Genomic DNA, 17,660 nt, shown 5'->3' with positions numbered 1-17,660 from the left:
ATGCCTTTTATCCTCGCTTTGAGGCAAGCAACAAGCACCAGCTGTTCCGGACGACAGTGTGATCCCAATCTCCGTAGCCGATGTGAGCAAGAACTTTAAACAGATCAACATTCACAAGGCTGCGGGGCCAGACGGATTACCAGGACGTGTACTTAGAGCATGCGCGGACCAACTGGCAAGTGACTTCACTGACATTTTCAACCTCTCCCTGACCAAGTCTGTAATACCTACATGTTTCAAGCAGTCCACCATAGTCCCTGTGCCCAAGAAAGCGATGGTAACCCGCCTAAATGACTGCCGCCCCGTAGCACTCACGTCGGTAGCCATGAAGTGCTTTGAAAGTCTGGTCATGGCTCACATCAACACCATCATCCCGGAAACCCTAGACCCACTCCAATTCACATACCACCCCAACAGATCCACAGATGACAATCTCAATCTCACTCCACACTGCCATTTCCCACCTGGACAAAATGAACACCCTCAACGTGAGGAAGACAAAGGACCTGATCGTGGACTACAGGAAAAGGAGGGCCAAACACGCCCTCATTCACATCGACGGGGTGGTAGTGGAGCGGGTCGAGAGTGTCAAGTTTCTTGGTGTCCACATCACCAACAAAGTATCATGGAGAAAAACACACCAAGACAGTCGTGAAGAGGGCACGAAAACACCTTTTCCCCCTCAGGAGACTGAAAAGATTTGGCATGGGTCCCCAGGTCCTCAAAGGTCTACAGCTGCACCATCGAAAGCATCCTGACCGTAAGGCGCTACAGAGGGTAGTGCGAACGGCCCAGTACATCACTGGGACCAAGCTTCCTGCCATCAGAGGAAGGCCCAAAAAATTGTCAGAGACTCCAGTCACCCAAGTCATAGACTGTTCTCTCTGCTACCGCACGGCAAGTGGTACCGGAGGGCCAAGTCTAGGTCCAAAAGGCTCCTTAACAGCTTCTACCCCCCCAAAGCATAAGACTGCTGAACTATTAATCAAATGGCCACCCGGACTATGTACATTGACACCCCCCCTCCCTCCTTTGTTAATACACTGCTGCTACTCGCTGTTTATTATCTATGCATAGTCACTTTACCCCTAAATTACCTCGACTAACCTGTACCCCCACACATTGACTCGGTACCCACTGTATATAGCCTCATTATGATTTTTTACTTTAGATTGTTTAGTATATATTTTCTTAACTCTATTTCTTGAACTGCATTGATGGTTCAGGGCTTATAAGTAACCATTCCACGGTAAGGTCAACACCTGATGTATTCGTGCAAGTGACAAATAAATCATAAAGTAATTTCGCAGTCCCTAATCTAGTGAGCAGTATTGAACCCTAATCCTAAATGGTGTGTAAATGGCTTCTAAATGGTTTATTATGTTAAAATAAAGTGTAAGCGTATTTATTTACCTTTCCCCCAGGGTGTGGGGAGCATGGGGAGGACGGGGGAGAGGGGCTCCTCCTTCACCAATGACAGATCTGGGTAACGGCTTATCTCCATGCCAACCACACTTTCTGGGGACGATGAGGGGACAAAACTATCTGGGGTGTCCCGGTCCTTACAATGCTCCTGTCCAAGCCTGTTACTGTGACAGAGAGAGAGGGGGTTGAGAGAAACATTAGTTAACATTAGTGTGTATCAAAACAATAATGTCGGTCAACCTATTTTTCACAAAAAATAACATTGCATATTGCAGGCTTCCCTAAACTGAGAACATTGTGTTGAGATTGTTTTGGAGTCTGTGAAAGACTGTATGGTATATCTACAGCCTAGTCTGAGTACATACAGGAAAATACTGTTTTTAGACAAATAGGCTATTTTCACATAAATATAATTGCATTCACAACTGTAAATTGTCTAGATCAGGCTTCCCCAAGCTAAGAACATTGTGTAGAAATTGTTGTGGAGTCTGAAAGCTTGAATCATGTACAGTGAGCCCCAAAAGTATTGGGACAGTGGATGCTACCATGATTATGGATATTCCTGAAATAATCGTGAATAATGAGTGATAAATTAGGCTTAAATATCATAACCCCCCAAAAATGTTAACCTCCCATGTTATTGTAATGGTGAGAGGTTAGCATGCCTTGGGGGTATGATATTTGTGCGTCTGTAACTTTCTCACTCATCATTATTCAAGATTCATTCAGGACTATCCGTAATCATGGTAGCATCTACATTCATGTAAGTGTTTAAAAACATATTCTATTCTTATTTACAATAAAAGTGACTCCAAAATCTCACAATACATCATTTACCATTAATTTCTATTGGCTACAAAATAATCTGAAACACAACCAAAACAAACAGCAAATGCATCCAACAAATGTTGTTGAGTCACAAGCTTGATGAGTGGTGCAGTGGTCTAAGGCACTGCATCTCAGTGCTAGAGGCATCACTACAGACCCTGGTTTGATTCCAGGCTGTATCACAACAGGCCGTGATTGGGAGTCCCATAGGGCGGCACACAATTGGCCCAGCATCGTCCGGTTAAGGTTTGGCCGGGTTAGGGTTTGGCCGGGGTAGGCTGTCATTGTAAATAAGAATTTGTTCTTAACTGACTTGCCGAGTTAAATAAAGGTTAAAAACATAAATAAAAATAAAAGGTAATCATTGCATGCTAGGAATATGGGACTGCTCGGAATATGAACTTTAACCTCATTTCAAATCCAAAGTGCTGGAGTACAGAGCCAAAACAACAACACAAATGTCACTGTCCCAATACTTGGAGCTCACTACATATATCTACAGCCTTGTCCGAGTACCCAGATCAAGGAGAATGCATGTTTTTAGACAAATATTAGTATACAAAGTGTCCACTGCACTGTCTATGAAGTGCAATTCAAATGAATCTTTGTCCCAGTAGGGAAAATTATTGTGCGGCCAAGTATTTACAGAATACACTTTAATCACAATGACAGGTTTAGAAAGTAATACGGCATCTTTAAAATGTAAAGCATAACCAAAGACATCACTCCTAATTAGGATTGCAAAATTCTAGTAATTTTGCTGAAATTCCCAGATTTGACAGAAACCCTGGTAGGAGGATTCCGGATTTTCTGCTAATTCCCTATTGATTCCGGGAATCTTGAGGCCGGGATTTCTGGAAAACCTGGGAATCTGGGGGAAATTACTGTAATTTGCAACCATACTCCTAATTGCCCTGTTATGGGGAGCAGAGGCCTTATTTACCTGAGTTCCTCCTGGTTGTTGTGAGGGGGCGTGGGGAGGGAGGCTGGCACGTCCACAGTTTTAGGTCCCTGAGCGATGGCTCGGGCCAGCAGGTCCTCCTCTGTCCTGAATGGGACGTGGAGCGGCTTGGAGACCAGATTTTTGGACACTACATAGAAGAGGAACATATGAATGAGACATTAAGATTGGTCCTAACAGCATGACACTACAGATGGAAATTGTTGCAAAAACATTCATGGCCATTTCTCAATAGGGGTTGGAAAGGTTATGAACTTTCAAAACAGCATAACCTTCTCAACACATTTCAAAATGCTGTGTATGATACATTATTTTGAGGTAAAAGAAAAATAAACTGCTTCAGAGATTCAGCAAGATGGAACTAATCTACCAATAACCCCTGGTCACCCGTGACCTCTGAACCCTCCCCAGTGCTCACCCATGGCAGCAGCTTTGCTGGCTAGCTCCTCTGTTGTGGCAAAGCCGTTGATCATCTTCTGTCGGTTTACAGGTGGAGGAGTCGGAGGGAGGGAAGCCGGCGGGGTGGGGGGGTTGCTCAGATTGTTCTGCTTTGAAGAAACAAGCCAAGGAATACATGTCACCATACTACAACAGGGGATATATAATATTGTATCATAGTAGTCTCTTGCTACCACAAATCACTGCTTCAAAGGCACCAAAGGCATCATTCAACTTCATCTTAATTAAAGTGTCTTGTTCCTGGGGCTGGTCTAGTGGGTAGTGACAGCACCTTCTGCGCATACAGTATGCAGTACATGTTTGCGTCGGATCCCTCCATCTCTCCCTAGCTCATTCAAAGTCTGTCTCTTTTTAAATAAAAATACGAGATGAGTAGGATTTTTTTTTTTAAGAAAAAGATAAACTCCGGTTGGAGGTGAGGCCTCACCTTGTAGGTGAGCTGGGAGTAGTAGTCAGAGACTCCGTCCAGAGAGCCGCTGCCAAATGTCCCAGACAGGAGGTTCTCACCGTTCAGCTGGCCGCTGCCGTAGGGGGCAAAGTGGGAAAAGTTCACCCCTATCAGGGGCTCCATGAGGGGCAGAAGGGACAGCTGCTGTAGGACGAGAGAGAGGAAGGGAGAAACAGAGAAGAGGTTACGCATATTTATGTATCTATTTAACCCTTTAATATTTGACCAGATAATGTGACAACATTCTTATTTCCAGTAAACACAACCATTTTATATAATATAATGTTTTCATATTCACATTACTCATCTCATATGTATATACTCTATACCATCTACTGCATCTTGCCTATGCCGTTCGGCCATCACTCATTCATATATTTTTATGTAGATATTCGTATTCATTCCTTTACACTTGTGTGTATAAGGTAGTTGTTGTGAAATTGTTACGTTAGATTACTTGTTAGATATTACTGCACGGTCGGCACTAGAAGCACAAGCATTTCGCTTCACTCGCATTAACATCTGCTACCCATGTGTATGTGACAAATAAAATTTGATTTGATTTAATGACCTAGGGAAGAGTTACAGCCAGGGGAGAAGAAAGGCGAGAGGTTGAATGCGCTAATGATGATAGAACTACATGTGAAGTGAGAGGAATGTTCTTTGGTGGTGTAAAACTGCCTGCCAACTTCCATAATTACCTCAGATATAGAGTGAGCTCCAAAAGTATTGGGACAGTGAACATTTTTGTTGTAGTTTTGACCCTGTGCTCCAGTACTTTGGATTTGAAATGATACAATGATTATGAGGTTAAAGTGCAGACTGTCAATTTACATTTTAGGGTATTTAATCCATATCGTGTGAACCATTTCGAAATTAGTGTACTTTTTGTACAAGTCCCAAATTCACTTATGTGCATTAAAGTTTAGTATTTGGTCCCATATTCCTACAGTAGCACGCAATAGAATACATCAAGCCTTTGACTTTACAAACTTGGATTCATTTGTTGTTTGTTTTGGTTGTGTTTCAGATTATTTTGTGCCCAATAGAAATTAATGGTAAATAATGTATTGTGTCATTTTGGAGTTTATTGTAAATAAGAATTGAATATGTTTCTAAACACATCTATATTAATGTGGATGCCACCACGATTATGGATAGTCCTGAATGAATCAATCGTGAATAATGATGAGTGAGAAAGTTAGACGCGCAAATATCACACCCCCAAGACATGCTAACCTTTTACCATTACAATAACAGATGAGGTTAGCATTTGGGAGGGGGGTACGATATTATTGAGTCTGTAACTTTCTCACTCATCATTATTCACAATTAATTCAGGACTACAGTACTAGTCAAACGTTTGGACACAGCAACTCATTCCAGGGGTTTTCTTGAATTTTTACTATTTTCTACATTGTAGAATAATAGTGAAGACATCAACACTATGAAATAACACATATGGATCAAATCAAAATATTCATCAAATCAAAATATATTTTATATTTGAGATTCTTCAAAGTAGCCACCCTTTGCTTTGAAACAGCTTTGCACACTCTTGGCATTCTCTTAACCAGCTTCATGAGGTAGTCACCTGGAATGCATTTCAATTAACAGGTGTGCCTTGTTAAAAGTTCATTTGTGGAATGTATTTCCTTCTTAATGAGTTTGAGCCAATCAGTTGTGTTGTGACAAGGTAGGGAAGGTATACAGAAGAAAGCCCTATTTGGTAAAAGACCAAATCCATATTATGGCAAGAACAGCTCAAATAAGCAAAGAGAAACGACAGTCCATTATCAAGGTCAGTCAATGTGTAAAATTTCAAGAACTTTGGAAGTTTCTTCCGCCACAGGAAAGGAAGACCCAGAGTTACCTCTGCTGCAGAGGATAAATTCATTCGAATTACCAGCCTCAGCAACTGCAGCACAAATAAATGCTTCACAGAGTTCAAGTAACAGACACATCTCAAAATCAACTGTTCAGAGGAGATTGCGTGAATCAGGACTTCATTGTCAAATTGCTACAAAGAAACCACTACTAAAGGACACCAATAAGAAGAAGAGACTTGGTTGGGCCAAGAAACACAAGCAATGAACATTAGACAGATGGAAACCTGTCCTTTGGTCTGATGAGTCCAAATTTGAGATTTTTGGTTCCAACCGCCGTGTCTTTGTGAGACACAGAGTAGGTGAACAGATGATCTCTGCATGTGTGGTTCCCACAGTGAAGCATGGAGGAGGTGGTGTGATGGTGCTTTGCTGGTGACACTGTCTGTGATTTATTTAGAATTCAAGGCACACTTATGTAGCATGGGTACCACAGCATTCTGCAGCGATACGCCATTCCATCAGGTTTGAGCTTAATGGGACTATCATTTGTTTTTTAACAGGACAATGACCCAACACACCTCCAGGCTGTGTAAGGGCTATTTGACCAAGAAGGAGAGTGATGGGGTGCTGCATCAGATTACCTGGACTCCACAATCCCCTGACCTCAACCCAATTGAGATGGTCTGGGATGAGTTGGACCGCAGAGTAAAGAAAAAGCAGCCAACAAGTGCTCAGCATATGTGGGAACTCCTTCAAGACTGTTGAAAAAACATTCCAGGTGAAACTGGTTGAGAGAATGCCAAGAGTGTGCAAAGCTGTCATCAAGGCAAGGGCGGCTACTTTGAAGAATCTCAAATATAAAATACATTTTGATTTGTTTAACACTTTTTTGGTTACTACATGATTCCATATGTGTTATTTTATAGTTTTGATGTCTTCACTATTATTCTACAATGTAGAAAATAGCAAAGATAAAGAAAAAACCTTGAATGAGTAGGTGTGTCCAAACTTTTGACTGGTACTGTATGCGTAATCATGGTAGCATATACATTAATGTAGATGTGTTTAGAAGTACATTCTATTCTTATTTACAATAAAATTGGGCACAAAATAATCTAAAACACAACCTAAACAAATAGCAAATGCATCCAACAAGTGTGTAGAGTGACAAGATTGATGTAATCATTGCGTGCTAGGAATATGGGACCAAATACTAAACTTTTGACTACTTTAATACACAAGTGAATTTGTCCCAATACTTTTGGTCGCCTGAAATGGGGGGACAATGTACAAAAAGTGCTGTAATTTCTAAACGGTTCACAAGATATGGATGAAAACACCCTCAAATTATACCTGACAGTTTGCACGTTAACCTCAGCCATTGCATCATTTCAAATCCAATGCTGGAGTACAGAGCCAAAACAAAACATTTATCACTGTCCCAATACTTTTGGAGCTCACTGTATGAACACAAATAGCACCAAGTCAATTAACATGCCTGGGGTATTACTCACATCTTCAACTCCACTGTGGCGGCTATGTGTTTAGTGGAAGTCTGTGGGTAATTTATCCTTGTTTATTGATTACAGCGATTACTGGGTATTTCAAATTGAAGCGTGTTTGGAAAGTCTAGATTTCCCATTCAATTCATTTTCTACAATTATCCTTCCCACATAGGAAGGAAACGAAGACAGCAATTACTTATCAAAATGACAGTAATTTAAACTTCAACAAAACAGCACGTAAATTGTAATAAAAGAGCTGGTTGACTGTTTCATAATAACCTTTGGTGAGAAAAACAATATTATTTATGTCTCATTTATCAGTGATATGCAGACAGTATGGTGTAGCAGCACCCAGTAGGCTAGGATACCATTTGTTTCAATTTACATCATTTTTATATGGTCCCCCTGCCCTCCAGGAGACCATATCATGGCTCCATGCCATCAAACTGAATACCGGTATGCAATCAAACTGTGTAGTTTCTATCGCAATTAACTGAAGCCATTTATGAAGTGATGTGGCTGCATACAGATTTAATCAATGAAGAGCACCATGGGGGGGGGGGGGTGTTATAATATGTCCCATTCTTCTCAATAATAACCATCAGTAATGCCTGGGTGTATAACTGTCAAACCTAGCAGCTTCATTTGCTAGTCCATTAACACAGCAGTAATGTGGCTATGATGCATGTAATGGTATCAGCATACACACACCCGGGGCACCGTCCTAGGATAATCCTATCTGTAATTAGCTAGCTCTGTGGTCGATGCATCACAGCGCTGTTAAAGACAGAGCTGTGGAAGGAAACATCTCTGAAGGGATCATTTAGCTCCCCTTAATGTGAGATGAGTAAATGTAACATGCTGAATGTGGCCTATTGGTGTAAGAAGAAGTCTAGTCTCTGATGTGTGTGTAGAGTATCAACAGCTTTCAGTTTATTTGTCACGTGTGGCGAATACAACAGGTGTAGACCTTACAGTGAAATGCTTACTTACAGGCCCTAACCAACAGCGTAATTTTAAAGTAAAACATAGGTATTAAGTGAACAACAGATAAATAAGGAAATAAAAAACAACAGTGAATAATAACAGTAGCGAGGCTACATACAGACACCGGTTCGTCGGGCTAATTGAGGTAGTATGTACATGTAGGTATGGTTAAAGTGACTATGCCTAAATCATTGGCTTCCTGTCTGTGGTGGACTGCACAGTCCCTAGTGTTATGTGATGTTTAAGTCTACTCCCTACCTGTTTGAGCTGGGTCATTAGTGTATCAGTGCTGGAGTGCACCAGTTGCTTCTCCTCCCCTTCTTTCTTCCTCTTCTTGTAACGAGAGGCGGGCCTCTCTCCTCCTTTGGGGTTCCTCTTGTTCCTGCCTTTCCTCTTCTCCTGTCCTGTGAGCAGTGGTCCTGGGAACTCTGGGAGGCCAGAGAGCTGTCCGTCTGAATACGCCTGGGAGAAGGTAGATGAGTACTTTGTCAATTGTCATAGAGACACTGGTAAGAAAGCAGTGTCTCGTTTATCGGCAATCACAAAAATACAGCATTATCTACCGTAATTTCGGGACTATTGAGCGCACCTGAATATAAGCCGCACCCACTGAATTTTTGAAAAAGTATTATTTTGAACATAAATAAGCCGCACATGTCTATAAGCCGCAGGTGCCTACCGGTACATTGAAACAAATGAACTTTGCACAGGCTTTAATGAAACACGGCTTGTAACAAAAATAAATAGGCTTTAACGAAACACGGCTTGTAACAAAAATAAATAGGCTTTAACGAAACACGGCTTGTAACAAAAAATAAAACATTTGCAGTAAACAGTAGCCTACCAAGAAAGTCATTGGTCACTATCTTCCTCCTCCTGTGCACTGAAACCATCTCCTTCGGTGTCGGAGTTGAATAGCCTCAGAATTGCTTCATCCGATATTGGATCGTTTTCATTGTCGCTCTCGTCACTGTTTGACCTTAACCCGTTCGGCAATTTCATTGGTCTAATGAAAGCTTCATGCCGCCAAAAAACTGAGCACGTCACAGAATGATTTTTTGTATTTTATTATTTTTTTAAATTTGAAAGCGGCAAAAATCCATATATTAGCCGCGTCATTGTTTAAGCCGCGAGGTTCAAAGCGTGGGAAAAAAGTTACGGCTTATAGTCCGGAATTTACGGTACATAAAAAAAACATGACATTGAAAAGGATGATACCACGCTGTTCATAAATAACTTTTACAATTCACAACTCTTAAGTCTTTTGGGTATTTCCGCCAACACCACCATTATTTTTTAGCAGGAGAAGATCTGTGAGACCATTTCATGAATCATGACTCAGCCTAAAATACTGCCTCCTACTATGACTCACATCAGTTTGTCACAGGCAGCAACCCATTGGACTGATTCACTGAACCATACTCGGAGCCTACTTGGCTGTGACTCACACTGGCTGCTCATCTACCTACATAGCAAGCTAGCGGTCACTGTGACTCAATGGAGGCTGGTGGAGGGAGAATTCGGAGGATAGACTCATTGTAATGAATGGAACTGGACCGTTCCATTTATTCCATCCCAACTGTTACAATGAGCCTTCACCAACCTCCACTGTCGTGCCTCATCTGCCAGACCGACTCACCCCGTTGCTGTCCATGGAGCTCTGCCTTAGCAGCAGGGCCTTGCAGTCTGTATCCGCCTCCTCTTCCTCAGACCTCAGGCTCTTGTCTGACCGTTGGTGGGGAAGCCCTGGTCCATTAAGAGGGGTCTGCCTGTTCTTCAACAGGTGTTTGAGGAGCTCGTTGTTACCCCCAGATTCCCCTTTTGCTCCCCCGCCGTGGGAGGGGCTCTGTACTGCAGCTCCACCCTCCTCCTTCACCGTGCCCATCCCTGAGCCCATGTGCGAGGAGGTGCCATCTCTGGGTCCGTGGCACTCGGTGCTCTCAGTTTGCTCCAGCTTGATGTTGCTGAGGATGCGCTCCTGCTCCAGAGCTTGGGCCCTGGCTAGGGAGATGTCTGATGGGAGGCTACCCATCCCTACAGGATGCCCAACACCACCCAGCCCTCCACCCAGCCCTCCAGAGAGCTGCCTCTCCAGCTCTGAGTGGCTATGGCTGGGGGTAGAGGTGGAGGAGCCCAGTAAGGGGGACCTGGAAAGGTCTTGGTCCCCGAAGAGGTGGGCGTTGTTCCTGGTGGGTGTGGAGGATGTGTCTGACCGGCAGGGCGTCAGAGGGGCAGTCAGGTCAGAGCGCGGCGTGGACGGCGTTTTCACAGAATCTGCATCGTCATTGTCTTTCTTCTTCTTCCTGTTTCTTTTCTTCTTGCCATTCTCATCCGGGATGATGTTGGAGTAGAGCTGGATCAGAGACTGACCCGAGCCGGGGAAGTTGGAAGGCAGGGGCGTGGTGGAGTTGCCACCCCCAAATGGAGGGCCTTCCCCAGGCATCTGTGGCATCACGCCTGGGCCGCTGAACCTCCGGGGTCTGGGTGGACCCTGGGCAAAGTTACCCTGTAGTACCATGTTATCAGGCCCAAAACCAGGTCCCATGTCCTGAGGAATCATTCCGTTACCCATTATGGCCCTCCGATCTCCGCCTTGTATGAAGGCCCCGGGAGGAGAGCCCATCCCTGGCTGCATGGGCTGCTGCAGGGGGAACATCGGTCCTAACTGCTGCATGAAGTCCTGGGGCAGCTCAGCATTGAAGAACGGCATCTGAGAGAGGGGCACCATGTTCCCCCCGTCAGGCGCCAGCATGCCTTGCTGTTCCATCTCCATACGTTGTTTTAGGGCACGCTGACGTTCTACTTCCTGCATTAGTTGGACCCTCTGCCTCTCCTGCTGCTCTCTCAGCCTCTCCCGACGCTCTCTCTCCTGGAAGCCCTCACTGAACGGGTTGTTGTCGTCAAACTTCAAACCGGAGCCCTGTGGGGGTTTGACCCCGCCAGGTTGAGGCTGAGGCTGGTTTTCCATGGGCATCTGCTGGGGCATTTGGGGAGGCATCTGCTGGGGCATTTGGGGAGGCATCTGCTGGGGCATTTGGGGAGGCATCTGCTGGGGCATTTGGGGAGGCATCTGCTGGGGCATTTGGGGAGGCATCTGCTGGGGCATTTGGGGAGGCATCTGCTGGGGCATCTGTGGGGGCTGCTGAGGCAGGTTGCCCATTGGCAGCTGAGGCTGCTGAGCTGGGTTTCCCATGGGAACCTGAGGGGGCATGGGAGCTCCAGGATGCCAGCCTGCTGGTGCGTTGGGCATGGGCATTCGTTTTGGGGGGGCGTTTGGCTGGCCTGGATGGATTGGCACCTGCTGCACCATGGGGTTCATAGATGGGTGGTTCATTGGAGGCCCACTTGGTACAATGCCTTGTATTGGTGGCATCCCTGGCACTGCTGCTGGCATCACAGTGGGAGGCATGGCACTGCCACCCTGCTGCTGCTTCATTCCATACTCCTCGATCAGGTCAGCATGCTCTTTCTGCTGCTTCCGGATCTGAAAGGACAAGAACCAAAAATATATATTACATAAGAACATGGACAAACAGCTGGCAAGACAGACAATAACAATTCAACATTTGTATTGACATAATTCAATACAAATTATGACAATTACAAGGAGCCTTGAAAGGATGTTTGGTCAACTGAAGGAACAAAAGTCTACATTTTGGTCTGGTCTCAAAACTTAGTTCCAAGCAAGAGCAGTTTGAGGGTTGAATTGAGCGCATAGCCTAGTGTTAGGGTAAGACAGCGGTATAGTACTGATGAAGAAAGTGACATTACGTACCTGCTCCAGCTGTTTCTGCACTACACTCTGCTGCTCCGTCACGTGTTTGAGCTGCTCTGCGTCCTCCTCAGGGAACTCCCTTCCAGCCTTCTTGGCCGTCCTCTGCTTGGCACACAGGGCCTTCTTGGACTTCCTGTGGGCGCCGATCTTCTCCTCCAGAAACTTCTGCTGCATCTGGAGCAGCTGCTGGGTCTCCTGGAGCCACTCCTCGTACTGAGCCCTCTGCGCATTGTCTGAGGGAAGCGACAGAGTGAGTTTTCATAGTACTTATGTACATTAACAATATTTTTTACAAAAGCATTGTGGGCTAAGCCTGATAAAGCCAAAAATATCTAAGGGGGAGACAGAATTTTTTTATTTTACAGATTTATACCATTATTGAACTATGGCTCATAAATCAAAAGGATACATTTACTGACCATTGTGAATGTTAACAGAGGTGAACTTACTGACAAAACCTGGTCCAAAATTGGGAGGATTGGGCCTTGTCACTGAGGGTGTCAGCTTGCCATCCTGGTTTTGAAATTGACAAACAATAAATTGATGTTATAATTTGTGTTTTCCTAGTATGCTTGGTGTGTGAAACACGACTTAAGAGAGCTGACTTGGTTAAGTGTTTCAGTTACCTGTCCAACGGCCTGTGGAGGAACAGGGGTGCTTTCAGGACATGGTGCCGCAGGACCAGGTTGAAACCTGTTTATGACAATTGGTGTCATCCCCATGTTGTTTTGAACCATGACTTTGTTGATGCCTTTCAGAGCGACCATCTTTGCTTTCATTATAGGGTCAGTGATGGCGTCAAAATCTACAGACCAAAAAAAGTGCGGTCAGCAACTTGCCCATTAGAAAAGACACATTCCTCTATGCATATCACTGACATTTATACTGTTTACTACTCATTTAAAATGTGAAAGTGAATAACTCGTTTGAACTGGCATAAAGCATTTAGCCTAAACAAAAAATGTCTAGTTACCGATGTTGGGGAAAAAAGAGTCACTAGAGGAGCGTTGTCTGATCATGGCCTGCATCTGCCTCTGCTGCTGCTGCTCCTGCCTCTCCTGGTCCAGCAGGTCCTGTAGGAGGAGGGGCTGCTCCTCCAGCAGCAGGGGTCTGTGCCCCCCTGGCCCCGCCTGGCCCAATGTCTGGGCCAACAGGGCCTGCTGAGCCGGGGTCAACCCACTCTGGTCCATCTCAAAGGTAGACATGGATGCTTCTCCTTCTTCTTCTCCCCTGTTAGTTGGATCCATGGTTTGAGATCCCATACTAAGTCCAGAGTTGTTCTGAGTGTCTTGGTTTGGCTGTGTCATAGAGTTACCACTGCCTTGATTGTCACAGGTGGAGTCCTCTGGTTGCTGCTTGATTAGTAAGCTAGAAAGTACTGGCGTGGAGGCAGAGAGCACTCCTGATTGCTTGTTAGTGTTTCCGTCTGCTTGTTGCTCTGTCCTCTCATTGGACGTCTGAGACAGGTTGTCTTTGTCCTCCATTTTGATCTTATACTCCGAAGGCAGGGAGGAGGCGGAGCTCTGGCGGCAGCTCACTTCCTGTTTCACATCATCTGTCTTCTCGGCCATTCCCTCTGACTTCCCCATTCCAGACGTCAAATTGGAGAAGGAAGATGCAGCACCGCCACAGCTAGAACTCCTCTTCTCAGACAAGGCCTTCTGGAAGTCACAGGCGTCGCTGTGGTCTTCCATGGGGTCATTAAGGTCCAGTTCCTCATTGAACAAGTCCTTCTTGACGTCGTCCAGATCGGGGTCCGTGTACGCAATGATGTCGAACTTCCCCGACGTCAGGAAGTCGTCCAGGTGCAGGTCATTGGTCTCTAGGTCTAGGTCTTTGCCGTCTTCTTCCGGATCCAGATTTAGGTTGTCCAGATCGGCATCGACTAGGTCTTTCACCTCAACATCTTCCAGGTCTTTGACGGCCGATTCGACTGTGTCCAGTTTGTCGTCCACTCCGTCATTGTTGTTAGCCATGGAGACTCCTCCCTGACCATCACTCTTCCCAGCAGAAGACCCAGGTATCATCATGGAAGGAGCTGACATACCCTGGGTCTCGTTCGAAGCAGGGTGGCTCATGGACCTCATCAGCTGGGCTTGCCTTGGCATGGCTCCCCCCTGCATCTGGGCCTGCTGATGCTGGTGGAGGGTCTCAATGTTGGAGGACAGCTGGCCTTGGCTCATCTGCTGGTCCCCCATTGACTCCATCATCCTGGGGCCTTGGTTTGGAGGCAACCGGAATTCAGGCCCTCCCATGAAACCAGGAGGCCTCTGGGGTTGGAGGTCGGGATCCATGTTGTTCCCTTGCATGCCAGAGGACCCGAAAGGGAGACGAAGCCTGCTGTCAGGGGCTCTGTGTCTCAGCTCGATGAAAGGCTGGCCCATAATGTTGTGCTGTTGCATTGGCACACCGCTAGGAGGGAAATGCTGGGGTAGCCCCATAGGTTTGCCCCCCATGGACTTGGCCATATCTATAGACATGGAGCGTCTCATCCCCGGGTGGATGTCCTGCATGGGTTGAGGGCCTCTGGGGAAGAACTCCTGGCTACCATGAGGTCCCGGCCCACCAGGTGGAAATGCAAACCTGAGCAATCGAAAGAAAAAAAAGATTTCAACACTTATTCCAGTGCCGAGTTACCTCCGACACATTCAATCTAGAGTGACTCCGTTTTTTCGTAGACTAAGAAATTCATGAGTCATACAAAAAATAAAGTCTTATTTATTAAGTCTGTAAGGACAGTAATTCCAGTTACAAACCTTGGCCCCTGATGTCTGATATTAGGATCACCCGAGTATTGTCCTATGGGGAACTGGCCCTCATTAGGGAAAGGGCCTCGCTGGTCCCCTGGGAAGGGTCCAGATCCAGGGAACCTCATTAGTCCACTCATGGGGCCCGGCCCAGGGTAGGGTGGAGGGGGCCGGCTGAACATCTCGCCCTGTTGTCCGTGGCCCTCGTGCGGCCAGGTTCGAGGTGTCCCAGGGCCAGGGGCCATGATACCAGTGTTCTCCTGGCGGATGGCACTCCTCTGCTGCTGCTGCTTCAGGATCAACTCTCGGATGCGTTGACGCTAAATAAAACAACATGAGCTGTCAGACCTCCAACTAGATAATTCATGTTTCATGCCAGAACTCTACTGAATATTTGACTGAAAAAAAAGTGATAGAAATGTATTAGCTATTAATTACCGTGGCTTCAAGCTTGCCAAGGGATACAAATGTTTATTTAAGTGAATACTGAGACGGGTGAAATTTATCTGGAAGATAATACTTTAAATGAAGATAAGAGCAGTTTAAATAGCGTCAGTCCACCTACCTGTTTGAGTCTCTCCTCACTGTCGGCCAGAGAAACACTCTGAACCTCAGAAGGGGTTCCAGGCATCTGGGAGGGGTTTTGCAGCTGTCCTCCAGGGTCCTGGCCCTGCTGCTCCTTCATATCTGGTCTGTCTGCTGGCTGTGGACGTGGGGTCATGGGCGCCTGCTCGTAAGGATCATGGATAGGCGTCTGGTTGGGCCGTCTGGACGGCGACGGAGAAAATCCCTCATCGGCTATCCCACCGTGATGCTTTGGTGTCTGTGACCCAGGGTGTGGAAAGGGAGCATCTTGGAGCCTAACGCTTTGAGGAGGGGAGAAGGGATCCTGGTTCCCCATGGGACCAGGCCTCTGCCCCTGCAGTCTGCTCAGCCTGTCAGTCCCCATCCCTGGCTGCGGGGTGCTTGGAGCCTGGGCGTACGGGTCATTCAGCATGGGCCTGGGGGTCTGGGAGAACATGTCACCGCTCAAAGGCCTGGGTGTTCCAGGTTGACTAGCGTAGGGTTCTATGGGGGCTAACCTCTGGCTGCCTGGGGACTTTGAGAACCTGGGGGGCCGAGGGGTACCAGGTTGCTGTGTGTAGGGATCCATGGAGTGCCCGGGGGACATCCTCTGACCGGGGGGCTGGGGGTGTGGGTGAGGGTGGTGGAAATGGTTCATACCAGGGCGAGGGGTGTTGGGCTGCTGGGAATAAGGGTCAGAGGGTTGGCTGTAGTTGTCGTTTGGACGAGGAGTGCCTGGAGGTCGAGCATAGCCAGACTCAAAGAATGGTCTGTTTCCAGGAAGTTGGCTGATAAGGTCATTCATAGGTCTAGGGGTACCTGGCATCTGAGCATAGGGGTCTGATGAGGGTCCTGGGGGTTGGGCAAAAGGGTCATATGTGAAGTGGTCGGGCCTTGGAGTAGAGGGAGCATGGGCGTAAGGGTTTCGGTTGGGTAACTGTGCCATTGGGCCGGGCTGGGGGAAGGGGTGGCCCTGGGTATGGTGCTGGGCCATCCTCGGGGGACTGGTGAAGCTATCATGAGGTCGAGGGGTCAGAGGGGCCTGAGCGTAGGGGTCTCCCTGCTGAGAGAACCGGTCTGGGGGATGAGGCATTGGTCTGTTGAAGTGGTCCTGGGCTTGGGGTGGAGGCATGGGGGTCTTGAACAAAGACTGAGGGACTGAGCCCTGCTCATTGCTCCCCGGGATGGGAGCTAACAGAGGTCTGGAGTAAGGGTCTGACAGGATCATCCTGTTCTGAGCCATCCGTTGGTAGGCCTCTTGGCGGATCATGGGTCTAGAGTAAGGGTCTCCACGCACTGGAGAGCCTATCAGGGGCCTTCCCTGGGGACCCTGGTTGACTCTAGGTGGGCACATAGGCTTCAGGAAGGGGTCAATGTCCCCAGCAACAGGCCTGGGGGTGTCAGGGGGCTTGGCATAGGGATCCATCTCCCTACTCATAGACGTGGGGGAGCCAAAAGCCTCATGAGCTGGAGATGTGAGCCTCCCTCTGTCCTGTTGCTCCATCAGAGAGGTGGGAGACTTGCCAGACTCCATGGACATCCTGCGACACGCGCTGGGCCCCAGAGTTGGAGGTCTGGGGGTCCCTACCATCTTGGCATAGGGGTCCCAGGGAGAGGAGGGTCTGGAGCTGGATGAGCCAGGGGAGAACACCTGGGGGGACTGGGGCTGAGAGGACCCCCCTGAAGGAGGGGGAGGAGGAGGCCGCAGGAACACATCTTCAGGGGGCCCCGAGGTGGGCGTCCCTGGGAGTTGACGTTGGATGAAGCCCTCTTTCCCCCCGGTGCTGTGCTGCATGGGGGACATGCTGCCGTTGCTGCCGTGCTGGGAGGAAGGACTCTGGTTGCCGCTGTTGTTACCGTCTCCCTCCGACTGGCTGCCTGACTGCTGTTGCTGCTGCTGCAGCTGCTCGTTCTTCACCTGCTCCAGCTTCTGGGTGGCTTCGATCTTGGCTTGCTGCCTGCTTTTCTGTCTCATTTGCTGTTGTAGGAAGAGGATGAAAGGGCAAAACATGTTTAGTCTTAGAAATAGTAACCTGAACAAGCAATGCATGTTTGCTTAGCACCCTAAATCCCAAAAGACCAAAAAGGAGACTATTTAACTACTGTTTTGGTTTTTTTTGGAGGGGAGAAAA

At 47.0% G+C, this 17,660-nt stretch overlaps 1 protein-coding gene across 5 annotated transcripts in view; it reads right to left on the bottom strand.

The window, feature by feature from the left end:
- Window positions 1–17,660, bottom strand: part of LOC106569192 (histone-lysine N-methyltransferase 2C) — a 137,507-nt gene that overhangs the window by 12,422 nt on the left and 107,425 nt on the right. For 4 of the 5 annotated variants that reach the window (XM_014140291.3, XM_014140290.3, XM_014140295.3 and 1 more), the window contains 12 exons: window positions 15,530–17,506; window positions 14,974–15,284; window positions 13,191–14,800; window positions 12,844–13,022; window positions 12,667–12,730; window positions 12,218–12,450; window positions 10,082–11,926; window positions 8,701–8,904; window positions 4,101–4,265; window positions 3,633–3,762; window positions 3,197–3,344; window positions 1,414–1,589 (listed from right to left, as the gene is read on the bottom strand). In XM_014140291.3, coding sequence (XP_013995766.3) covers window positions 1,414–1,589; window positions 3,197–3,344; window positions 3,633–3,762; window positions 4,101–4,265; window positions 8,701–8,904; window positions 10,082–11,926; window positions 12,218–12,450; window positions 12,667–12,730; window positions 12,844–13,022; window positions 13,191–14,800; window positions 14,974–15,284; window positions 15,530–17,506 — 7,042 coding nt within the window. The remainder of the gene's footprint in view (window positions 1–1,413; window positions 1,590–3,196; window positions 3,345–3,632; window positions 3,763–4,100; window positions 4,266–8,700; window positions 8,905–10,081; window positions 11,927–12,217; window positions 12,451–12,666; window positions 12,731–12,843; window positions 13,023–13,190; window positions 14,801–14,973; window positions 15,285–15,529; window positions 17,507–17,660) is intronic. The other variant, XM_014140292.3, reaches the window with a different exon arrangement.

Source organism: Salmo salar, chromosome 14 (genome assembly GCF_965601325.2).
Source record: "Salmo salar chromosome 14, fSalSal1, whole genome shotgun sequence".
Taxonomy (NCBI): domain Eukaryota; kingdom Metazoa; phylum Chordata; class Actinopteri; order Salmoniformes; family Salmonidae; genus Salmo; species Salmo salar.
The sequence above is the reverse complement of the archived record's forward strand: the minus strand, read 5'-3'. Positions and strand labels throughout refer to the sequence as shown.